This window comes from Euwallacea similis, chromosome 7 (genome assembly GCF_039881205.1).
Source record: "Euwallacea similis isolate ESF13 chromosome 7, ESF131.1, whole genome shotgun sequence".
In the NCBI taxonomy this organism is placed as follows: domain Eukaryota; kingdom Metazoa; phylum Arthropoda; class Insecta; order Coleoptera; family Curculionidae; genus Euwallacea; species Euwallacea similis.
Window position 1 is genome coordinate 4,069,272 of NC_089615.1, and position 27,114 is coordinate 4,096,385.

Consider the following 27,114-nt stretch of genomic DNA (forward strand, 5'->3'; position numbering starts at 1 on the left):
AGTCTGCCTCAGGTAAGAATGAACAGCATGGGGATCCCAAAAACGGTAATAGATAAAAAATGATTTAAATTAGGGAAAAGTCGCTTAGTTTAAAGTAAATTGATAATCTATTTTTATACCAACAAAATTCCGAATAGTTACGAAGATATCTGGAAAGGAACGAATTTGGAGATTTTGAGTTTTTGCAAATAACTCTTATACGGTTACAGTTAGAGGAATGAAATTTTCATGTTATTGAGACACTTGTTTGCGAATTTTTTAGCTATATTGTCGGTTTTCCTACTAAGTCCTTACTTTCGGATATAAATTGTTAAACTTTTGATTTTCACATAAGTGCAATATCGAATATTTATAATTTAAAGTCGTCATAAAATTCCCTTCTGAGCCAGGTATTATATTTGGTATTTTTCTTAAAAGCTCTATGAGTTATAGTTATTAAAATATTTTTTGATAAGTCGGCTATGATTTAGACTTTAACAATGGTACACAATAAATAACTAAATGTTATGGAGAGTCAAAATATTTTAAAGTTGTAAAACCTTAAATTTGTTTGATGTGTGCATAATTATGGCTCAAAATTGTTTCTCGAAAGAAAAAAAATTAGATATATTATCATACTACATACATATTATGTCACAGGAATTGTGTAGATGCTGAACACATCTATTTAAACCAGTTCCCAGAAACAAAACAACCCGGAAAATCCATATTTAGAAAACTGGCGTCTAATTTAAAAGAATATGGTTCGTTTAAGCAACTTGTAATGATCGTGAAAAGAAGTCCCCCAAAGATGTACATATATATTTAAAATACATATGAGGATTGACACTATATACCACAAGTTATAATTTAAAAAATTGAACACTTCTGGTAGGTAGATGAAATCTAACCATAACTCTGTTATTGTAGCATAACGAAACGATGTTTCTTCGCCTTTCAACACACGCGCTATCACAACTGAGGTCATTTCATTACCTATATTGCATTATGTTGTTTTTAAGGTTCAATTTTTCAAGCTTCTGGTAATGTTGTCAGGCAGAATATTTTTATAGTAATAGAGAAATTGAGCAATATTCCGCTCTGATTTCTTTGTTTCTATGGACATTATTATCTTACTGACAACGTTATCAGGAGGCTGGAAAACTTGGCGCAATTTTTCACCAGTCGATTACTTTACCAAAAGTAATAACCTGAAGTAACCTATAAGTACATACATACATACAGGATTTATTTCGCCGACATTAGTCTCAATCCTTCACCATACATTCAAATATGTAGTGAATGTAACTTGGGTAAAATTTTTCTTCTACTAACTTCTGAAGTTTATTTAAACAAGAAAGCATTCTGTTGTGGATGTTTTATCTTACAAATATGCACATAATTTTCCTTATTCTTCGTGTTGAAATTTTTCTGTGAGAATATGGAAATGCATCAATGTCGAAAATAATCCTGGTAAGAAAAGCGTTTGTCTTAGCCAAAGCCCAAACCTCCAAATCACATTTTCACCAGTTGATTACCTCTCTGACACACATTAAACTTTAGATCCTCGATTTCCCTAAAACCCCCTCTCGCGCTATATCCAAGGCTTAAGACATCAATCGCAAGCACCTCTTTCTTCAGGTGCCCATAAAACACAAAAATTCCATCTAAAAGTGACTTTAGACGCAAACGACAGTTTCCTTAATCGGCCCTTCTACAATGTAGGAAAACGTTTTAATATACGTATAAACAAAGTGTATGCCCTACGTCTGTAGAGTGGGCGCATGCGCAACCCGGATTTCCAGTGATGGCTGCTTCAAATACCATCCGACCGTCCGAGGAAATACCGATTTCCCATGACGGTCTGGCACACTAACCGCGTAAATATCACGTTTTCCTTGGAAAATTTTATTTCAGCTTTCGCCTAATAAGGCCTGTAAAAGTGATTTTCTGTAGTGGGTGCGTAGTGATACGTTCATTGAAAATTAGTGGTAATAGTGGGTCATAATAGGGTCCTTCTTACCTGAAAGCAAAGGTACAATTTTTTTTATATTGTTTTCCAAACAGTTTTGGTTTTGAAGGTGGTAAAGTGAGCTTTTAGATCCTAAATCCTATAACAAATTTTTTTTAGAAGTTTACTAAAATTCAAATTTTTTATCTAAAGCTTAGAGTGAGCTACAAATTTCTGTTCGATTTGAATTTAAATTGGTATGCATTTGGTGTTTTCTAATTTCGAACAACAGGTGCATTTTAATAGGATGCTAAAAGTTATTGCTGCAGATAGCCTTGGTCATTGCAATGCGCCAATGCTGCAATAATGAGTGGGGTATTTAACGTCTGTAGGGCTAAATACCGTTGCCGTTAATACACGACGTTTATATTATGATACGCTTTCGTTTATGCTCTGCAATTCTAACTTGAAATTAAAGTTTTAACGTTAAAGGATTTAAACACATTGACGAGACCATTGCAGTTTCTACGAAACCAATTTCATAGCACGATATTCAGATTTTATAACTTTTTTCTAAGAATTGTACATAAAAGAGGGCGATTTAATCAGATACGGCAAATTAGGTCTTTTTTGTCTTTGTCAGTTTTATATGGATCTAAGTAGTGATACTCCTACAACATTGGAAAGTAGCTTTATTAAGTTTCCAAGTGACTCGACTTAAAAACTTAACGGTACCAAGGGAGATGAAAACGGTATTGTGGGAACAACCTCCCCGAAGAGTTACCAAACATAAGTGCTTTTTTCAGTAGTTTTTGTTTTAAAATTTTTCGTTAACGTTCGATGCACGAGTTGTCTTCTGAGAAGAATTTCATGAACTAAAAGCAACGTATTTGTGAGAAATTTGTATAATTTTGGACTTGTAGAAATTTCATCGTATATAATATAACAAGACCTAATATTTTATGAAATAAATTTTGTCTGTACATACGAAATCATCGTTACCTAGCAAAAACACATCGGCAAAACTTACTCCGGTATTAATTGTTACTTAATAATCATATACCCGAGTTTTGGTTAATAAATTCAATGTCGCTGGTAAGAATCTACTTTTTTATCGTGATTAAAAACATACTTTTATTAATGCCAAGAACACTTTTTCGATATTAAATTCATATAATTAGCTAAAAATTGAGTCTTTCTAGCGATGAATGCTTTTGTCGCGATAAAATCTGTGTCGGTGTTTGTTTCAGTGGATCGAATTGTTAACAGGTGGTGAATGAAATTCTCAGTATAATTTTATACTCAGAATACTGGTTATTTAACCAGAAAAATCTTTCTCTCTATCTCTATCTATTTATCAAAAAAGCCACCAGTTCAAATGTAAAAATTACACTTACAGCATTATTCAAACTCGATGTTCACCACTGGGATCTAGAAATTCATAAGAGATACGAAGTTGGTTAATTTGGGGCAACTCGCGCATTTTTATGCTCAACAAAACTTTTGCAGAAGTTATCAGATTTTCTCCTTTTATTAAAAATGCAAAGAACTACTCGCATAAAGATACAACTTTGCCACCATTTAAACTGCTCTGTATTTTTAATGGTTTGCAAGATCTGCATGCTGAGAATCTAATGTAAAATGCCCTGAACAGACTCGGGTGTCCGGGGTCCAAGGCGCCCCGATAACATCATTTCCTCCATAATTGGTTGAACTTCATTTCAATCAAATTTTAAGAATTTTCTTCTTAAAGCTCAATTATACACGTGCAGTGCCTCAAATTTCGACAAACAGCAGCGCAGAAAACGTTATCTGAAACCCTCACATCATCCTTCATCTACTAACACAAACAACTCAGGTGCTGTTCATTTTGTTACCCACAGCTTTTTGATGCCTGCAGCAAAGCAAAGCAACGAAATAACGTATTTGAAATTGGAAAACAGTGAAAAGGTCTCTTCCTCGGCTTAGACCTAATCCTAGAACCTGATGCCCTTTTCCCGCCGCCCTATCACATACATTTTTAATGTCAGAGCCTGTTTGTGAAGATTTGATTACTTGACTCGATTTTAGTAGACACCCTTAAAGCGGCATTTACGAGTGTCGATACTGTTACACTTTTTGTAGGTTAGACGATAAATGAACTGATAAGTCTAATTTTTAAACTGTTGAGACTCGACAAACTTTATTTAAAGAGAAAAAGAACAACATATAACACACAAGTAACTTAATGAACGCTTTAAGCTACTTAGAATACTTTTACTCGTATTAGGTCTTTCCACTGCAAAGTCTAGTATTCAACTAACTGCCCTATGGTTCATAGCTGTAATCACGAGATACTTCTACAATAACTTCAAATCATTTCGAGTAAGTTAGTCATATGTGAATGGGTGATTCCAAAACTAATCATGTATGTCGCCCATATGCAACATCTATTTGTATATATGTGAAGTTATTTAGATATCTCCGTGATTTGAAGATCTAGAAGCTTGACATCGTATTAGGGGAAAGTTTGGGATACAATCTTACATCTTCGATGCAATCTTACTAAGTCATGCATGAGATAATAAGGAAGGAACTAAAAAAGAACGTCATAAAGTATGAGTGAAGAAGAAGGCTGACCGCCAGAGACTAGTATTTCGTACGGAAAGGCGAATTCAGACAGTTAAGAAGACTGAAAATGTAAAAAAAGTCAGAAGGCTAAAACCCTCATCACACTTGAGAGATATATCTTTGTGCCGTGTCTAGAAAAGAAAGAGACATAACCAAAAGATGTATTGGATATGTTTGAAGTTGAACCAGTTAAAATCGGTATACCTAGAGATATGCCAGATCACATATCATCAATTGTTGAAGAAATTCCAAAAACTGTGGAAGAATTATCTATAGAAGTTCAAGACGATAGAGTCATTGAAAGTGGAATGGAGCAAAAGAAGTTAGTTAAGAAGCGGAGATGAAGAAAGGGATGATAGTAAGGAAGAGAAGACTATCATTGTTACTGTAGAAAAAAAAGAAGGAAGGAGTAGAGAAAAAATCTAAGACGAGAAAAAATTAAATTGAGTTTGAAGTTCTAAACCATGTAAGAAATTTTGTTAAATTTGATTTTCGTTGCAGTAAAATTATTTAAACACTGAAATTTTTAAAAAAATATCTAGGGCTGATATCGAATGTCTAAAATATTATTCTTCAAAACCCCTACCAGACTTAACTGATACTCTTTCTCTGATATTAACAAAAATTCAGGTATTGTGAAGATGAGAACAAGAGAACATGATTATACCCATTTCAAATAAAACTCCACAACAAAATTCCTACTTTTTCCAGATGCCATTTTTCATAGCAATAATTAGCAAGGTCTACAAAACAAAATATTTTCAATTAAACTTTGAGACACAAAAGGCCTTAAGGGCGAATGTTTTAATTACCTCGTGAACTTTGTTTAATAAACAAGATTGTCTTGTTTAGAATCGTTCTTAACTCCAAGAATTTCTGTTACTTGATATTTTCTTTCCGTAAGGGTCAAAATATCATTGTCCTGGTAACTTCATAAGGAAGATAAGATGGAAATTAAAAAAATGTCCACCACTCAGCGATGATTTCATCATTTGTACAGAAACTATCCTGTCGATAAAGTTACCAGAAATGTAATATACACAGAGGACCAAAAGTCCTGAACAAATTCGTTTCAAATTGAAAGGAATATTTTTCATGAAAATACTGAACACATGACATGGGTATATCACATGAAATATTTCCTTCAATTTTTACCGAATTTGTGCGGGACTTTTGGTCCGCTAAGTATACGGGGTGTTTGGTAGAGCGATAGAAAGTTTTCAATGGGAGATATTGAAAGGGAGATTTTGAACCTATATAACCAAATTTATCCGTATACAAGGACTCATCGCTTTTGAAATATTAATTTAGAGGAAAGAGTAGGGAGGGCAAACCAAAGGAGAAAAGTAAACACATTCGAAATGGAGGGTCCCATTTTGAAAATGAAAGTAATTAATAATAGTATTGTTTAAGTTAGAACTAGCGCTTTAAATTTTAAAACGATTAATACTTATTTAAGCTAGTGTCGCTTATTTTCTTGTTTTAAGTAATATTTCCTTTTGTTTTTACTTTTGTGAACTAAAATTCTGTCGTAATGTCATATACCATTTGAAAGAGTATAAAATAGAGAAGTTTTAAAGACTATTGGAATTACTTGAGCTAGCGCCGCATTGGAGAAAGTTTTATTTAAAATGGAAGAATAAATTGGAACCGAAGTATTTTAACTCATTAATTTGTGTACACAATTGTTTGTAATAATAAGTTTTAATTAATTTTTGTTTTGTTTTGTCGATATACATGTTAAGAGTATTTTAAAAAATATTTTCGAAATCGGAAAGTATTTAATTCTAAAAGAACGGACTTAATTGTATCAACTCTATTATTTCGTATAAAAATCTAAGATGGCCGATATTTTAAAAACGATGAGACTTGGTATAAGAATAAATATGATTTTATACATTCAAAATGACCCCATCTACCTCTTACGGAAAACATTTTATCGCTCTACCAAACACCCTGTATAGTGGCCCTAAAAGATTTTTCATTGTTTGGAAATCCCAAGCCGTATGATCGTGACGAATCGATTTAATTGCATGTTTATTTAAATTCCTCATAAAGACATTTAAGAATCCAACGCATCTATAAACAAAAGATATTTTTAGGTAAATGTATTATACGTGTTGAGAAACGTGCAAACATCTGTTAAATCCTCCTCTAAAACATTGTTGTGTGAATTAAAGTTACATTCAACGATTAGAACTTTCAAAATCCCCTCTAAAAGTTCACTTTATAATTCAAAAAATATTTTATAGAAAGCGCAATGCATTAGGAATTAAAAACTTTATTGAGTAATAATGACCTTGTTGCTTCTGATAAGTGGTGTGTAGTGAAAAGTGGTGTGTATTTCGGTCCATGGAATCGATGTTGTTCTGCCAAGTGGAAGTGATATGGATAACGTACGTGGAAACTGGGTCAATGTAAAGGAAAATAACGTTTTTCAGGTACGCCCAACTGTTTTAAGTCTACAATCCACATCGAGCTGGTCTTGATTTTTTAATGTTTGCAACGTCCGATTCGCTTCAGTGGATTTACCGAAAAATTCACAAAGCAAACATAAAATGTCCATAAATATTTCAAGTCGTATGTATGGAAAAGTGCTCTTGCTGGGTATATCAAAGGAAGTAATATCTGTGCAAATTTTGCATCATTGCGGGAGGGACTCTGTCATATCTGAAGCAACATCGGTTCAATACGACACTTGCATATTCACGGGTTTGGGTTATCTGCCTGGATTTGGAGATGGTTTAAAATATAATGGCACAGTTGTGATCTCGGTCATATTTTCAGAAACATTCGTCCTATAATAAGCCGTGAAACATGACAATGTACATATATAGTATTTGGGATATGGAAATCTCAGCTAAATTTCCTTCCTTTCGAACGTTTCAATAAATTCCTTCGCGTAATTTCTCCCTGTGTATTAGACCAGCATAAATCCAAGTTTATGAATTATTAGGAGTAAATTTTCTGCAGTTCCTTATTCTAAAACCCTTCATTACTCTGTAACAATAGGTATTGGGACAGTTTCTGTTTCAATACAATAAAGGCTCCCTAGATAGAAAGAATGCACTTCAATTAAAGATACTGCAAGGCAGAAAATGTACGAATATCATTAATGATAAAATTCAAAAGCATGAAAATAATTTTCAGGCTAAAATTTCAAAGTTCGATTAAATTCTCTGCAGTATCAAAGCACAAATCGTGATCCGGTCTCTAGGCCAGGCATCACAAATGTGAGAAGTTATCTGCAGTGAAAATATCAAAATATCTCTTGCATGCAACGTTGTAGGGTGCAGAATTTGCCACGGTCTGGTTTGCAACAATTTTCTGAAACGACCTGAAAAAAAAAAAGCTTAATAATATTAAATATTGAAATATTACTATAAAATATGTAATTATTCATCCTGAATCATTTAGTGAATTTCAATTCCGTTGTGATTTTGGTCGTGTTAAGTCAATTTATTGGCTCCTAAGTCGTAGCTTTCGAGCTACTGCAATTGAAGTTAGGGCCATATAATATGCAAATGGTCAATTTGTGATTCAGTTTTCTCTTCCCTAGGAATTTTCGTTACGTTATTTTCCCAGGGAATTCACCGAGAATAAATAATCTTCTTATTGGTTTTATTATCTTAGAATTCTATAGATATTTCCCTGAATTAAGCCGGCGCATGTATCTATCATCTTTCAGGGTTATAATGAAATCTCTATAACCAGCTGCACTCCATTTTCATTTCGCTTTCGCCAACTAAATTCCAGACATCTCTATAGCATAGATAGAACCCAACAAAGGTTTGCCTCACTTCATTAGATTTAATATCATCCTCCTTTACCTGACTTCCATTTTTATTTGATGTGCGCTCCATAAACACAACAAATAATCGTGATAAGATTTGCGCAGAAAAACTGGCACCATTAATCTCGAATAACTTATCACTTCAATATTTGGGCACCCTTGCCTAACCTTGCCCCAAATCTCTCAGTTCTGAACAACGCTTTCCACTAAAATTCCTCCAAAATGTTCCCACTTTGACATCCCAATTGTGTAAACAGATTACATTTTCCCACGTATGGGGTGAAAGGTTGGTTTATCGAAAATTGTTTCAAGTTTTTACTAAAATGAAAAGGTTAGGTAAGTCTAAGTTTCTATATTTATCTTGCTTTACGTAAGTCTATAGTGCTCTATGAGACAAGTGGCTCAGTCAGCTTGTCCTTCAGGAGTATTTTTGGAATTCTCGTGGAATTACCTCCTTTGGTGAGAATCGTCTTTTGATAACTCTTTCAAATTATCGTATATTACTCTAACGTTCGGGCGTTAAATCTATTCTTTTTCTCATTTGGTCCTAAAGTTCCATCAAACACACATAACAATTCCAAATCAGCATCATTTGTTTGAGTATGAGAACTTTCCAGCTAGAAACATCAGAAAAAGTAAACAAATTACGACTCTGAGGCAACTTAAAAGAAAATATTTCTTCTCGGCAAGGGAACAATTTCGAAACAATGCCCTTAGGGCTTGCAAATTTCTGGCGAATTTAGAAAACTAAACGGGGAGATAGTTGGAAAATCTGTGCCTTTAAAGAAACATTTAATATATTCACGAAAATTATCGCGCCAGTTAAAATATTCCTAACTTTAATGGTAAATAGTATCCGAAATTGTTGTTGAACTTCAGTTAATTTCTTTAATAATTATAGGTCCAGCCTTTGAAAATCATGCTCTTTTTGATATGCACAAGAACTGAAGAATAAACGAACAAATTGAGAACAATAACAATCACTTTTTAACAAAAAATTAGCTAAAAAATAGAACTGTTTTTAGAGATTATCATTTTTCGAAATTTCGATTTTTTTCGAACCGAGTGACAGGTACCTCAAAATTGACAATGGCAATAGATTTTTTGAGAAAAATCAGCTGAAGATGAGTACCATATCAAGGGTATCTAACTCAAAATCCAGGAAGTTACAATTTTTTCAAATCTTTAATAAACTTCTTTCTTTTTAATTTTTATATGTCAAGGTTTAAAGATAATCACTTTTCTTGGAAAAATGTTAGCTGATAAGAAAGAGTCCATTCTAAATGCATATCGGGTGAAACGAAGGTTACATTATACAGGGCTTTTTTTTAAATGTTTGTTATGAAGCCTCCATGGATTATGCCAACAATTAAAATTTTATATTTTTTTAAATCAGATTCGACGCACGCTTTTTCTTAATGTTTGTTTTTTGATTAAAAAAGGAAAGTTAAAAATATGCATTTCCTACTTAAATTTAAAAAGCTACGAATGTTAGAGTAATCAACTTATGCCCCTGGATTTACTACCATTCTGTAGCTCAAATATTGCTTGCTTTATTTAAATTTAATAAAACTGATTTCTTGAAAACTTCCTTCTCAGAAATCAAAGAAGCAAGAATTATTAAAACGATGTAGAAGAAGATTCCTCAAACTGAATTCCATTAAATTTGAACGAAACCCCATCCCTAACTGCATCATTAAAGTAATTTTCAACAAGCCGTTCGCTTTGCATATCAAAAGATAGTTAAAAACAGTGAAACAGAACTTCCAGGTCTACGGATTTAGGTTTTGCATAGCAAACGACTGCCATTTAATATTTCACTAGGTAAGCTTGAATTAAAGTCTTAAATGGACGTAAGCTGATTAAATATTAAAATACGTTGCAAGGGGAATTAACAGTTTAATTTCATGGTCCAGAGGAATACTTTTAATGATGTGCATTCCACATCTAAAAATATCTCAAGTATGTTATTATTTTTTTGGGGTGATAAAGTTAAAAGTTTTAATTGTTTTTTTTTAATTTAGTTCATTCCAAAGAGTTTCTCAAATATTAAATAAACTATCTTTGGAAACTTATTGATTTTCTTGATTGTACCCTAATTTGCACGAGCAAAAGAAACTTTTTGAACGTGGAAGCAATATTGCCTAGACATGAAAAGATTTACTTTCCTGAGGAGCTATAAAATTTCTACTTATGTAGCCAGTTAGGAAATGCATAGTTTTCTGTAACGAGTGGGGTTTTTTGAAATAAGCGGAGTAAGATCCCGCCATATGGCACGAGTTACATAAAATTGCATTTCGACGATCTCGATTGCATAACGAATCTCATACATGACTTTTTCCAATTTCGCTATACGATAGAATAATCAAAAGAAAATGATACAAATTTGAATATAATACAGCATTCGTTGCTCCTGCCCCTCTTTGTTAACTGAGTTGCGAAAAGAAAGTACTTGCTTTCATTAGGTAGTTAATTATATAATGTAAAATATAAATATATAAATATATCCAGCAATAACTCTGTGTCAGAACTAAATTCACTCAATAAACAATTATTCTTGTTAGTGAAATTTTATTAATGTTTATCGTACACAAATTGTATTAACCAATTTCCGGTTTAATTTATTGGGTACAGAATCATCAGTTTCGGGCAAATAAAGTCGATTGAAGTTATTTTAATAGTGAATAACATTCTATAACCCTGTTGTTTCGGGGTTCGAAAGCAAAACATAATCTTTTATTTATTTTCATTCTGAAAAACATTCCAATCCTTCATCCCTGCAAAAAATCGTACTTGATTTCTGGGCTTAGTTCGAACGTTTCCTATCAGTTCAGCAAATGAAATTAAAATGAATTTCTTTTATCCCAAAAATCAAGACCAATTGCTCATGTTTAACAACCCACACTCTTCCAAGACGAACACTTTCAGCTCCATCCTCACCAAGAAGCCCCAACATGCCAAGACTAACCCCCTACCTCCTAGAACGTAGATGATGTAGCAACAACATACGCCCTATGAAATGCTGACCTTACTCTTTGTGCTATGGTCGCTGATTCGAAAAATAACCAAATCGGTGGCTGGTAGGGTTACACCTCCGCACAGTTTAACCCCTGAAGAGGGGGGCATCAACAGAAGCAACATCGACGAACACTCACCGAAAATGGGACGACAAGACGACTCTGTGGGGCTGTACAATGGTACTTTTTGTCCTTTGTACATGGGGGTGTGTTAATGAGAAGTATTAATAGGTGTTTACTCTGTGGTTCGAGAGAAGCGTTCTGATCAGTCTGAACTAGGAGTAGAAAGTGGTGATCAGGGCAAAGATGGTGAAGAGGGTTCATATTCGGTTAGTGCCTCACCAGAACCTGCGTACTCACCAACTCCTAGCCCTGAATTGGGGGAGTTTTTGAGTGAAATTTCCAATTACACTCGTATGTCAGCTGATAGTCACAGATCTAGGTAAGCAAAATCTCACTTAAATATCCATCATATAGCAATTTATTTTTACTTGTCGCACTTTTAAGTTTTATACATGTAGGAACGCATAAAGTTTTCTGGCACCTAAAAGGGCTCTTTGAGGACTTACGAAGTTTGTCCAATTAATGAAATGTACTCTATCTTTCGCAGTAAAGTTGCCGCTAATGGCATATCTTTGATGGAGCAAAAAACTTTCATGTTTTTGCAATTTGAACTTCGCAGACTAGATCACGACTAACATGTTATAAGGCGTTAACCTTAAAGTGTGTTAGTTTTTTATCAATTTTATTTGTAGCATAATAGAAAAAGTATAGTGCAGGTAACTTTTAGATTCTCAATATTTTCAAGAGAGAGTTCAGTTGATGTTGGCAATGAAAGCAGACCATCTGTGACCAGCTTATCGTCATACTCCACTTCGTCCAGAAGGTATGAAATAATCGGTCAAAGGTCGATAGATTCAAGGGCAAGTGTCACGAGCTTGTGGTCATCCGATTTGTCTTCCAGGTGGGTCTAAAAAACTTAGATTTTTTCATGTTACAGTCTTATATTTTTATTATTAAAATAAGGTTTTAGACACAGTTTTCCATAAAAAAGATATGAGCTATGAGCTTGTAAGTTGGTTTGGTTTAACATAAATCAAGACATTATCTACAATATTGTCCGAATTTCCGAAGTGAAACAGAGGACCAATCTTTGAGCACGTTCCGATAATTGTCCAAACGCACTAATACAGAGTCAACAAAGCAGGATCTAATTTTATTCGTCTTTTTCCATTCAAATAAAAAAGGAAGACATTAATGATAAATCGTTTAATCGAAATTGAAATTAAAGGAAGGCGCTGTCCCTTAATATCCGATTGTTCTTATTTAACAGAACAACATCTGGGACTTTAATAAGCAGAAAGGTTCGAGTTAATTAAAATTAATTTACCTTTTTAAGTTACTTACAACCACAAACTTTGAATGAGTTGGTTTTACAATTGCTTCCTTCTGAGAAATTCAATGCTCTACGTTTAATTTCGTTAGGAACGTTATTTCCACTACAGTAGATATCATTCATTTCGATCTAGAAATGCAGTTACGAGAGCAATTGAAAAGCTTCCCTATCGAACATCTTATTATCAATTCCAATATATTTGGAAATGCATATTTATTTGAGACTATTTTGATTCTTGCTGCAGGGAAAATTGTGGATATTGCATAGTATTCCCGAGTAGTCCAGCTAGCACTTGCTAACCAAAAAGGAAATTATTATGATAATATTTTTAGGAGAGACTCAGAGGCGATTCCAGAGCATGAAATCGACTCAAGTGACTCCACCCGTACCTCGCTGGCATCCAGTGACAGCAGAAGATACTCGGAAAGTTTGTCGAGAAGGAGGAGGTCTTCGACAAGATCGGTTCAAATTAGGAAATTCGTCCGAAAGCCACCGTTGAGTTACGACAGAAGGAGGACTACTGGAAGGTTAATAATTCAGGAGTCATTATTATCTACATTAAGCAGTATAAGTTCCATCCAGCTTTAGTAACTTTAGATTTCAGTATTTTATATCTCGAAGCCATATATCCTAGAGAACAGGCATGAACTCATACGTACACATGTTGGCAAAATTATATACTAAATTTAGTAGGTAACTTGAAATATGAAACGGAGTTCGGATTATTATTCATGTCAGGTCACGGAAAACGAGACTGAATCGGAACTGAAACTAATCCAGAGTTTAATATTCGCGAATACATTTTACGAGTGTAATGCACGGCACACATGCCTGCCATTTTTTCGCTAATTATGGAGATTCGTCGCTAAAAGAGAGGATGTTAAATTAATTCGATTGATCGCGTGATTTACGAATTTCTAAATTGAATCAATGTTTGAAATGTTAATAATTCAGGAGATATTTCGGTTTGTTGACCGGAATGAAATAAAATATTATTTACGAGAATATACGTTAAACAAATAGAGTCCTAGATCCTTTGATTGTAGATTCCTACAGTTCTACCGTCGAGGGAATTTTACACTAAAAGATTTTTCCAGATACTATTTTAGTAATTCGCGACTCCGATTTCCCTTAGAGGTTTCCCTTAATCATCACAAATACAATATATCCCTATGTAGTAGATATGAATGGCTTCGGGAGGGTTTAAGGAAGTTAATGTGGTTGATGTTAATCCCATCAAACTGAGTGCATTCAAAAGAACCACTACTGGATACACAAATAAATTAAGGAATTTTAGTAGTAGGATTGACGGAACTACGGAAGAACGCAATCCCCTCATGGGACGACTCTGCGAATATACTAGAATCAACGTAACCGGACGAAGTGGGGTCGAGGAATGTCAGGCATTGGCCAAAAGATTTGTAGCTGAGTAACTTAGATAGATTGTTATGTAAAATGATGGCGATTGTTAGTTGGCCAGGCTTGTCAGGAAGTCTTTTTAACTCTATTCATCATTCATTTAAAAACTGACAATATTTCTAGTCAATAATAATATATCCAAGACCCTTCGAATAACTTCAAAATTTCTCGAGCAGTTTGTTTATCCAACTATAAATCAATGCGTTGTGTGCCAAGCCCCCGTTTCCAGTTTGCGTATTCCCACTCTTCATAACAACAACTACTTCAAGTTTTATTGAGACACATAAAAGGGAAGATAAGAATTTTGATCGCTAATCTCTCAATTGCTCTCTGGCCTTTTGTTCTTCAATTGCACATAGTAGAAATTTGCGAGCGCGATTTTGTTCTTGTGATTTGATCCAGCTCAACCTTATGAGAGCTCGAATAAAAGTATAGAAATTACAATAAAATTTATAGAATTTCTCTTAAAAAATTCTACAGAAAAATGATTCTATATAAAAACGAAAATTAATTGCATGAAATGTGAGTATGTAAAAGATGCGAACCACTCCCAAGGACAGTTCTTGCGGTTTTTTAAAGGTTGACTTGAGGTAAGTGATTGGTGTGAAATTATTTGACACTTTATTATCGGTATAGTGATCGCTCCTAGTGGCATTTGTTAGTGATTAATCCCTTTTTATGTGTCCCATATATTCAAGCACAGTTAACCAGTGGAATACATATTATAACTGTAAGTAACTAATGTGTTAGTTACAACATTAATTAGGTTCTTAACCATTATCATTTATTCAAGTTTTAGAGTTACTTTTATTCATTCTTCTTACTTAGACTTCTTTTAAGTAACAATGTAGTAATGCCAATCATAAATGCACCCATCACACAAGCGCATTCAGGAAATTTGCAGCAGTCGAGCTCAACAGCACTTGAATTCACCCTTTTACGCTTTGTGTCTCCCCATTTCATTAATTATTTGCCTTTTGTCTGACAAGTTAATTTAATATTGTGAAAATTGAAGATTCAAAATTTAATACAGTGCAATAAGTTTTACTGCTTTAATTAAGCACCTCAGCGGGATATAACTACTGCTGCTCCTTGAATGCGCTCATTGTTTTATAATAGATATCTCGAAAGATTTCCACATTCCCATGATGTTTTTCGTTTAAGGGTACTTTGGTTTTAAATACACTTTACCTAGAAATTTATAATTGAAAATGAAACTGATTAGGGCCACCTATCAGCAAGTCCTCAAGCCAAAATAAAATAAATTTCTTAATGTTGTCCTAGAAAATTTGACCTTTGACACATGGAAGAACAAAACAAATCCATACCTAGGCGCTGGTGAATAATCCGAATTACTATCTACGTCAGGATGAAATTAAAAGAGCAAAATTCCATATAATTGGATGGAAACGTTACCAGGGATTTAACGATCGCGAGCCAATTTCGCATGTTTTATGTTGGACGTAACTTTTGTGCTTTATTTTGTCCGTCGTCGGTTTAAGCTATAGGTGGGTACGTTATTTTAGCTAAAACTCCATAAAATTCAAAATCACGTACATGCTCATGGGCAATAGCTCATTTCTGAATTTCAGTTAACAATCTAGTCGTTAGTCCCCGTATTTCAAAATTATTCTAAACCATTTTTCTCATTAGTCTCTATAGCTCGTTTCTCTCAAATTGAATTGAAACTAACTTAAATCAATTTCGCAATTCATGGTTTAAATATGTTTTCCTTTGATATTACCTAATCCGAATCAGCTAATCCCCTAAGATCTCTATTTCCTACACAATGATTTCTAAATGGTTCTTTCGCCAGCTCAAATTCCTATATATATATACACCTAGACTCTCGAACTAATTGTTAATAATGGCTTAAAAAATGTCTCCTTGGTGGTAGCTGACAAATAAAATGATTAATTACCGCAATACGGACTGTGAAATGTGAGATTGATTACTTTTTAGGGATTAACTGGAGACTTTATTCGGGTTTTTGTTTTTAAATGCCTATTTTTTAGATTTAAAATTAATCTTATTAAGGCTTTCGGGGAAATTATACATGAATCAGTATGTCGATAAAAAGAGATTAACCTTCCCTTCTAAGAAGTCTTGAAGAGAGGTTTTAAATAATCGTTTTGAAGCCCAAATCTAACCATTTAAATGGCAACAACGCATTAGAATACCACATAAGTACTTGAAATTATTATTGTGGAAATTCTGACGTCATTACTGTATTAATTACTGTTGCTATATGCGATATATGTAATAATTAATGTGGGTGGGTTCTAAAATGAACCCAATGTTGCTCCAGTTGCATGATGCCTGCTGTAACTTAAACTGACTAACGTTTGCTGATACGAGCAGAGTAACGTTACGGATACGAGTGTAGTAACGGAACAATGTTATCGTGTCTTTGCTCCCATGTTAACCGGAACTTTATCTCTCGGCTTAAAAGGTCAATAATTTGGCCTTTAAATCGCGTCTTACCTTTATCATCTGATAAACGGTGAAATATCTGTTATGCTTAACATTACAAACAAAAATGATTCGCAAAACGGACTAAGTATTGTATGATCATAATCCCTCGTTTGCATTAGTTACTGTTTGTACAGGATTTGCTTAACATTTACCATGTGCTCTTGTACCTAATTATTATTTACCAGCATCCGAGCTTAATCATCGATAAAATCATTAATGTTATCAACAAAAGAGCAGAATGATATTTAACATCGACACTTAATAAATATTTGTTGTGGGAATAATTATTTATACAGGGGGACTAGATAACTATTCGAAGATTTTTATGAATTATGAAATATCCAGTTTGCTTACTGCATGATCGCTGTTTCTTATACAGGGCGACTCACAAACTTTGGCGGGCGCAAGAAACAATATTTTCTTTTAATTTAGCAATTTCATGACATCAATTATGAAAAGAAAAATTGTTCATAATGCGCGCCCTCTCCGTGAATATAATTTCGCATCTTGACCTCGACCCTCGATCTAACCTGAACAAGAGATTGCGTAACATTCGGTACAAGAAGTAATATTAAATTAAAAAATACGCAAAATTTAGATATTAAAATTGAGTTTACAACAATCGGAGTATTGCAAACGACAATAAACCTCAGCAAAATCGCTTTAGCAATTCGATAAAAATGTAATCAGTCAAGGTTTGACAAATAATCAGTGAAGCGTAGCTTTCTTGTGTCTTCTAAACGAGAAGGAAAATGATATCATATGAATGACTCGAAATTACATGCGTTGGCAACATTAGAATTGGAACTATGTTAGCATTTTCTACAAGAAATTTTACCAGATATTGTGAGCGACTACTTAAAGGATTTAGCTGTGCGAGTTCTTCATTGGCCACATCCTTGGTAGCATGAAACTCTTCCTTGAGACACTTTACTATCAAACGTACCAAACATAAAGGACGAAATTTTATGATTCCGTTAATGACCTAGCACTGACGCCAAACTCAAAACATAAATTCTAAAACTTCTCCAAACACAACCGTTTTATAGACTTGTTTACACACAAAGTAAATTTTGCTGGTCCTATCTAATACCCAACAACCATCAATTTACGAGATTCACAATGAATAGGTAAATTTGGCAACGTCGCCATAATTTAGCATCAAACTCGTATCTACATCTACACCAATTTGTCAGATCACCGAATTGTTTGCCATTAGTCAGATGTATCCTACACTAATCTGAAATAGAGAGGATTCACGCCATTAATGTTAGTACCCTATAAGTGCTCTTGTGATACGTTCTGGTGATTGGTGACGCCATGGACTCGTTAAGATTATCCGGATCACTATCTTATCTAAATAGACTTTTTATGGTGTTAGTTACAAGGCGCTGCAATCGATGTAGTATTTACATACGTGACGGAAAAGCCGGAAATTTTTGGTAAAAATTGATGTGCGTGCGTGAGTAGTGATCACCTGGTATTCTACTGAAAATATTGCCTCGCTAAAGTCACCTTATTCGGGGAATAACCGTACTGCCAACTTACAAAAAACGTGCTCGCAGCATTCCTATGAATTAAACACATTTAAAAAATCTAAAAGTAATTTACCCTTCTCTCAGTGGTCTCAATAGCGCCAATTAATTAGCGCAAGTACGTAAGAAAATCGTCACGTATCCATGACGCTATTGTACTTAAAGCGGTGCTAATTAATGTTATGACACCTTTTGCCAAAGTTTGCCTATTATTATCATGCAGTGTCTTCCTGATATCATAAAATGACATTATCTAAACGATAACGTAATGGATAATTTATTCACTGAGTAGACTAACATTGAACTTGTCGGGTTCGTTTAGAAAATTTTGGGATAAAAAATTGGTAGTCTGCAATTAGCGTATATCCGTAATTACATGCTTAATTATGCGAACTTTCGTCGTAAGTAAAACAACATAGTTTTTCTTTAGTGGATTACATATGCAATTCCATTACATCTAAATTATTATTACCAACAGCTTTGCGTAAAGTTTAATAACACCGCTGCTATTTTCAGTCCAAGTGCACAATACAATATTTTTACTAGAATATAATAGTTGATGAAGTATATGGGTGCGTCGGTGACTTTAAACGAATTTTGTTGTTAGTTAGTATGGATGTAAAAGTGCCAAAAATGCCGATTGTTGTAAACATAAAGAAGCCTTACAACCGGAAAATACGGATCCCCAGGAGGAACTCGGATTACGTGTTGGACCATTATATTAGGTTTGAAAAGTAATTTTTTAATTAAATATCTTGAAGTGGGCAAAAAGTGGAATTCCTCGTATTTATTGGCTCTTTTAAGGATCATGCTTTTCTGTGAATGTTTTATTTTTCATTTTTCCCTCTTCATTATTGCTAAAGAAAACGAAAATATCAGCTTATGTGTTTAATTTCAAATATTTCAATTTCATACAATAACGTATAAAACGTACGTAGTACTCCTAATAATAATGTAGTAGAAAAAGTAGTAGAAAAAATACCCTTAATTAAAATTCACTACGTTATAACAATTTTCCTCTAGTTACTTCTAATGGCAAAGCTTAGGTCTAAATTATTGCTGCTGATTTCGTAATTGTTTACATCATTCTGAGTGTTCCAAACAAATAAGTATTTTAAAAAAGCTGTGGCTTTTCAATTTTTTTTAGTTTACAAAGCTTTTGACCACTTCAAAATATTCCATTGATCAGGAGGATGGATCACTTTCTTAAATCATTACGAGGGCTAAAGCACCTCGTAACTAGCAAGTTTACCGAAAATAAGATTTTGTTATTTCACATTTTCCTGTGCTTACTTAAATTTGATGGCTAACTTAATAAGTTTGTTTACGTTTTAAAAGCAAATAAATAGGATCCTACTAATCCTACAAAAGCACCAATCCTTATGCCCTAGAGTAAAACAAAATAAGCCTGTTCGTAAGTATCACCAGTGCCTATTTATGTTAAGATGATGGTTATTGAATTTAGTTTCTTTAATAAAGTTTTAAGGTAGTTTCCTACTTCACTCAAATTAGCTGTATTTTGCAACATAAAAATTTATTTATAGTATGTTAACCTCGTTTGATTGTGTTAAGGAAACTTCATTAAATTGTTTTTATTAATGTACATAATTTATGAGAATCTATTACAAAAAATAGAGCAGACACTTTAACAAGATTTAACAAATAACTAGGCGCTTCACTCTCTCTCAAAATGAGATAAAAAATCGCTAGAAAAATATTCGTTTCAATAATTTCATCTTAATATTTCTGCCCTCAGTAATTATGGAATTTTTCTCTTGTAGAGTGTGCAGAAATCTACCCATTTATCTTTTGTGCTTCTCTGCTTATTTGAACTAACTGTTTGTTAATTATTAAATAATCAAATTGCTTCATTCTCAAATGATCGTTTATCGTTCATATGAACAAAAAATGCCACGTCATGTCATGTTTTTTTACATGAATGATAATCATGCATCAAGCATTCCTCAGATAGTTCAGAATTTTTTTTTCAACGAAATCAAGTTATTGACTAGTCGAAACTTACGATGATGTCAAGGGCAAGTTTAGAAAGTTAGTGTAATCAATCGTCTGGAAATTCCAAATTTGCAAACAAGATTAAGGATAATATAAAATCCAGTATAAGTGTATGATTCGAAATAAGTTATGTCGCGATGCGCTATTTAATAAAAACTGATTATATGGTCTTGTAATCCTCGGCTTGAACTGCATATAGTATTTGGCCTTAGGTCCATCGATACATTGTAGTCTAATATAGTTTGAGATCCGCCTATTAAGTCCATTCATTATATATTACTACATCACTTCCATTTCATTCCATTCATAAATATAGTATAAGTACTCAATAATTGTTATGCAGAAAAGGCCAAGGGTAATTCAGACTGGTCAAAATGTAATTCAAAAACCGTTAATTGTAAGTTACTTGGGAAAATTGTAATTCAGAAAATATCAACCGTAATCCAGAGAGTGTAAAATATGATTCAGCAGAGCAAACTGTAATTCAGAAATGAGTTAAGGCGATTCTGACTTCTCAAGTATAAATTCGTAAGAACGCGTCAAGGATAATACAGATAGATAGAAAGTCTATGTAAATTAAGTCCTTAAAAGAAATTGTTTTTACACACATTCTTCAAGAATCAGTGTGGTCATTTTCTTGATACGTTTACCAATATATTAATAGTTTGGCATATAAATGGAAAAAGTAAAGATATATAGGGTAATTCAAATTAGCTACTCCCCTTTGGGATTTCGAAAACCGTAAAAAATAGGAGGTCTCTTAAATTGGGGCAAAGTTGCGCATTTTCGAGGTTTGTTAAATGCCGTTTTAAAATTTGAAAAATTCCAATTACTTCCAAAGATAATAAAAATACCGAAATTTAATTTTTTTAAATGTAGACCTGAATTTTTTATTACATTTTTGGAAAGTCTTTGATTTTTTTAAATTAAATGTGTCGTACTTATAGTAAAAACAAACCTAATAGTGCAAAATACATTTTTAATAAATAAAATAATAAGACACTATTCAGATACAAGTGTTACCATAGAAACAACAAACTAAGTACACCATATTCCACCACATTTCATTCAAACCAGCAAAAAAGTGAATAATAATGCAGCTGTTGTCTTTCGGAATAATCTTGAAGATATGCTTCACTAGCATGCACAGAATTTCTGTGATGTATGAAATAAAGTTACAACATGAGTCATATAGCTTATGTTGCTCTATCCAATAGCTTTGTCAACATAGACCCTTGGATTCTCTACCGAACCTATTAGAATCCAACGATAACCAATAATATAAAGGCCACTCTTAAATAATTAAGGAGGTCATTCTTCTCCATAATTTTCTGTTAAGCAGTTATGCTCTAGGTTTGAACACTTTGTATCTTTTTTTAGAATAATAAAGTGGTTTTAAAAAAAAACTATATTCTTAAGACTGAAAACATTATTCATGTCACGATAAACCTCATTTGTGTAATCCGTAATGTTTTTTTTTAAATTCTGTACGCTGTTAATAGTTTTGTAAGTATTACAAAAGCATTCAATAGATTTTGACATCTCAAAACTGACGTCTTATGGAGGATTAGTTTGTTATTTCCATGGTAACATGTTTGAGTAGTGTTTCATTATTCTATATATTAAAAATGTATTTTGCACTATTATGTTTGTTTTTACTATAAGCGTGACAAATCTTTTAATTCAGATAATCAAAGGCTTTCCAAAAATGCAAAAAAAAATTCAGGTTCGTTTTTAAAAAAATGAAGTTGATTTGGTTTCCAAATTCCGAAACGTTGTTTTTAAAATCTAATGATGCCATCTTATAAAGGAACAAAGGTGTCTATGAGCAAATACAATTTCAATTTTTTCGATTACCTTCGGAAGTAATCGGAGTTTTCTAAGTTTTAAAACGACATTAAACAAAGCTCAAAAATGCGCAATTTTGCCCTGATTTAAACGACCTCATATCTTTTACTGTTTTCGAGATCCCAATGGTGAGCAGCGAATTTGAATTGCTCTGTATGTACAGTTTTATGTGGATTCCAAGGTATCTTGATTCGCAACATCTCGCCACATTTTTTCTCTAGTTATCTAAAAGATTAAATTACTAAACACGAACTTAGTAGGGTATATCCCTCAAATAATTTATGACAATAAGATAATCGTTCTACACGATTTAGCTGAGCATACTATATTTCATTACAAAAAAATCGTCATTGTTCAGCGGGAGGTATTGCGTTCATTAATTTTATTGAATACCATAATTATTTCGTCATTTTCCGCTTGATGTTTGATGCAATTGGGATTTGAATTGCTTTTGTGTTGAATAGGATTATGTGTTAGTGGAAAAGCTTTAATTTTTGTGTTATACACCTCAAGTACCTATCTAGTTAGAATGTCGAATGAAGATGAATTGGATGACTTTTAATGTATTATGGCATTCAGACTTTATTATCTCCAAATAATAGTGAAAAATCTAAATCCCTAGATTTAAATTCCCTTAGTGGCTTATAAAAAGAAGAATTTCATGACGCCGATTTATTTTCCTTAGTTGCGAAAAGAGAGTAATTTATGATTACCTAAGTAGCGATAAGTAGGTATTTATTCTATACATATAGTGCGTTCCAAATTGGCTTTTCATGTATCTATTGGAATTTAAATGTAAAGCGGGTTAAATGAGAAAAGTTCTAGACAAATATGAAATATAATGACCAAAAAAGGACCCATTCGAACTGTTCAGTTTTAAAAAAAATTGCATTGCAAAAATGGCGCATTTTCAACAATCTGAGAACACATTTTTCAAGCCATTTTTTTAGTAAAGCACGCTATGAAGAGGAGATTTCAAGATAACGTTTCAATTTTCTGTTTTCAATTTTTCAATGAACTTTTATTTTTGGATATTTGTTCTGTAGCTTTTGATATCTCATTCGAAAATCTTCTTCCTTAATATGAAATAAAAATTATGCACATTATTCTGAGGGAAAGTATATTTTTCTCATTTTGATTTTCAATCAAACAAATAGTTAGAGAATAATGGTTTCGTTCCTTATTCGTAAAATTAAAATTATTTATGGGACAAGGGAGAAAAGTAGGAAAGTATGGCCATTACTCTAGCGAACAAATATTTTATGCCCAACACGAAACTCAAGGGAGCAAAAGGTTTTCTCCTACAAAGGTAGAAACAAGCTAGTTTCATTTTTAAAAAACCTAAATTTACAAGGGAAACTAATCGCTGAATGAAAAGTAGCACATTTCTCTCTTTCTTTTCCTGTGGAGGTAATTAATTGTCCTGTGGGGTAAAAGTACATTCCATGCTAGGGAGTAAAAGTACTGGCTTTGTTTCAATTTGGTTTTTTTTTCTAGTTTTGATGTTGAAAATGGTGCCAGTCCCGGTCGCAGTCCACTCGATGGCAGTGCCTCTCCTTCGGCTGGTTTGGTACTGCAAAACTTGCCTCAGCGACGGGAGAGCTTCCTCTATCGCTCGGACAGCGACTTCGAAATGTCGCCCAAGTCCATGTCCAGGAACTCGTCCATCGCCAGCGAGAGGTAAGTTTCCATTATCTAGGTTAAACATTTTGGACACCAAAATTTAAAAAAATTTATTCATATAAATTACTTTCTTCTCGGTGTCTTCTTACATATCAACAAAATCAATATATAAACTTCTTCAGAGAAATAAGCACTTCAGAAATCTGCAGCAACCGCCACCTACCTAGAATCTTCCCTACTGCGTGGTCATTGATTTTTTCACCATATTAAAATTTACGTCAATAAATTGCAGAAATGGGATATAAATTTCATAGAATTAATTTTGTTCGATAGATGCAAAAGTAAGTTGTTCCATGAAAATCCCTTGTTGATTTGGAACTCGACCTTTAGTCAATACATAAGAGATTTCTTGCACATATCTCAAAACCGTTATAAGTACAAATAGACATTGTCTATAAAGCAAAAAATGCAGTATCAGAAATTCATTTAAAATAATATATTCATTTTGGGTTATTTATTCTTAGCTTATATTGAATTTCGATGTATCGTCAAGCTGTCTGTAGCATTATCAAGAAAAAATCTGATAGATTAGATTAAATTTCTATCATTTAGAGGGTCTTTAAAACTAGCATTCTGATTTAGTTATTAGCTCGTACTAATTCAATCTGTTTTTCTTGCTTTTAAAATTATCAAACCAAATAATTATTATTACAAATAATTAATCAAGTACTTAGTTAGATAGTTACATACCCATCAGAATCTTACAATATATATGTACCTTATGCTAAGATGTAGTACCATATAGGGTGTTCTAGAAGGTAATCATTAAAAAAAACTCAAGGAAGCCATAAAACGTCAGAGGCATATCTAAGATCCATGCATCTGTTAGTCACGTACATAAATATTTGATGGTAAATAATAGATTGCTTAATCAACGCTGTACGGTTACGGTTCATCGCCTACCGCACTCTACGACAAACTTTATTGGTAAATAATATAGCTAAAATAAAGTTAAGCATTTTTATATTATACACACATCATAATCGACGTTTTATGCACTTCGCAGCGTGCATAAAACGGTCTTTATGATGCACGTATGGTTACTAGGGAAACAATATTATAGACATACGAAGTTCGTTATGTCTAAACACTTTCATAAATAAAGTCACATAAAACTTTCCTAAAGTATCGATTAGTTATAATGTTGCCGTACTTGTAACACAAAATATTGTATAATATTAATGTGTAACCCACACATTAAAACCCCATTGCCAGCACTCGCGACCAATATGCGGCGCGTGCTTTAAATGCCTTATTATAGACTTGCATCATAATATGCTACTTTTATAAACATCATAAATCGGATTCGTTATTCTTTGGAAGTTAGAAAACCTTGAAAATCATAGAATAATTTGCCACTACCATTTAATTACCACTCTATAATGTGCAGATATTATTTAACTTTATTTTAGCCAACATTCACCAAAGTTTATTATAGATCTTGTAGAACACTTTATATGTATATAAGAACAGACACTCTGATCTTTTTAGTTCTGAAGGACCCTATCTTGATGATAATTTCTTTTTGTTGGAAAAATTACTCAAAATGCCACTCACTCATTATCGTTGAATTTATGAAAATGTAGAGCAATGATTGAAGGCGTTTTCCTAATAAATTACAATGCTCATTGAGTAATTAAAGTTCTCGTCGAGCCGATTGCAACGAGGTTTCCATTTACCACTCTTATATTTTAAACTTATTAAAATCGGAATGAAAGTATTTCCAATGTTGTCGATAAATTCCTGATATTTCCGTAATAAAAATTCAAAAAATGGCAAACAAATGATTATATTTATTATACCTACTTCATATGTATCGAGAAAATTTTTTGTAACTAAAACATAGGAATATTTTCCATGTAAATCACCTATACTGTATTTTACAGATTCAAGGAGAGTGAAAACATATTGGACAGATCGTATGTATTACATGATTTTTTTACAAACATCACCAGCTTGACATCCCCACCAATCAGTAGATAACTAGCAGCTCCAGCTTTTGGTTTATGCCATTTGCATGAGTTCAATATTGGTTTTTGGTTCTAGAGACACCGATATTTCACAATCATCGAGCTTTGCTTTAGAACTTACAAAAAAGTAGTTTTTTTCATGTTTTTCAACAGTTTGGAGTATTGCTTTGCGTTGGTTTTTGAGGAACGGAATAGGTACATATATGTGGGAAGATTAAATTTTATATTTTTGTGTTAAATGTGAACGATGATGGTTGAGAAAATAAAGTAAAATACGCATTTAATAACCATTAAGTTCTGTTTTTGGGGAAAAAGTGAAAATTATTGACACTTTTTCCCTTTCTTTTAGTATTCTTTGATGGTTTTTTTTCCACCATTTTTTGAGCAGCAGATTGCATGTATATGTGAGAAAGTTAAATCGTACATTTTTGTGGTAAATGTGAATATGTGAATGCTAGTTTAGTTAAGAAAAATTAGTAAAATATGTTGAGAAAAGTACTTCTAATGCGTTGACTGAATTACTCATTCACCATCAAGTCCAGAAGTTCGTTTGCTCTAGATATAATAAATATAAAAAACAATTATTTATATTTAATATCTATTAAGCTCTATCTTTAACAAAAAGTATAAATTATTATTACTTTTTGACAGTTAAAAAATTTATTTTTTAAGTATTTTTTGACAATTTTGAGTATGTTTACGAGTCGTTTATTAAACAGCAGATTAGTCGTACACTTATGTCGAAAATGATATATTTTGGTAATAAAGTTGAATATGAATGGCAATAGTCATGAAAGAACCTTTAATGGGTAATTTAAATTCACTGTAAAGTCAAGAAGATCGCTGGGTGTAGATTATATCGATACAGTGCTCTGTTAAATCGCTACAAACTAATTGCTCAAAGGAAACGCAAACCTATGTTTACATTAATTTTTAATATAATTATTTCGAAATAATCATTTAAGCCAAATTTCACAATAAATTTGAATATTATAAGATGCTTAAGGCATACGTGGATATATTAGTTTACGTATAGTGGAAAATCACAATGTATGTGTCAGCGAATCTAAAATTTAATTTGTTTGAAGCAATGCTCGGCGGTATTGCAGTAAACTTTTAGATAACAACATTGATAGTTTCAGTTTGGAATTTTTAGTTTTTTCTCGGTAATAGGTACAATGAATAAGAAGTTGATTATGCAGAATGAAATTTAGCATAAATAGCCATACAATAAAGCAGGTAATTAAAGAAATTAGGCAAAAAATTAGATTCCGTGTTGAAATATGTGTCACCATATGGAATAAATAGATAAAAAAAACTTTCGTCTGTGTTGTTTTGCGCTTTTTTTTCAGCAACGGGATATAGATATAAATAGATCTGAGAATATCTAATCGTATAAATCGTATCTGGTAAGAAATAAGATTC

At 32.9% G+C, this 27,114-nt stretch overlaps 1 protein-coding gene across 14 annotated transcripts in view; it reads left to right on the forward strand.

Moving 5' to 3' along the window:
* Positions 1-27,114, forward strand: part of dnc (phosphodiesterase dunce) — a 338,757-nt gene that overhangs the window by 208,079 nt on the left and 103,564 nt on the right. For 9 of the 14 annotated variants that reach the window (XM_066391533.1, XM_066391535.1, XM_066391541.1 and 6 more), the window contains 2 exons: positions 23,534-23,716; positions 25,606-25,638. In XM_066391533.1, the coding sequence (XP_066247630.1) occupies positions 23,534-23,716; positions 25,606-25,638 (216 nt within the window). Of the gene's footprint in view, positions 1-11,284; positions 11,531-11,581; positions 11,793-12,140; positions 12,315-13,078; positions 13,274-17,862; positions 18,083-18,713; positions 18,910-23,533; positions 23,717-25,605; positions 25,639-27,114 lie in introns of those variants that run through there. The other 5 variants (XM_066391532.1, XM_066391538.1, XM_066391537.1 and 2 more) reach the window with 5 other exon arrangements.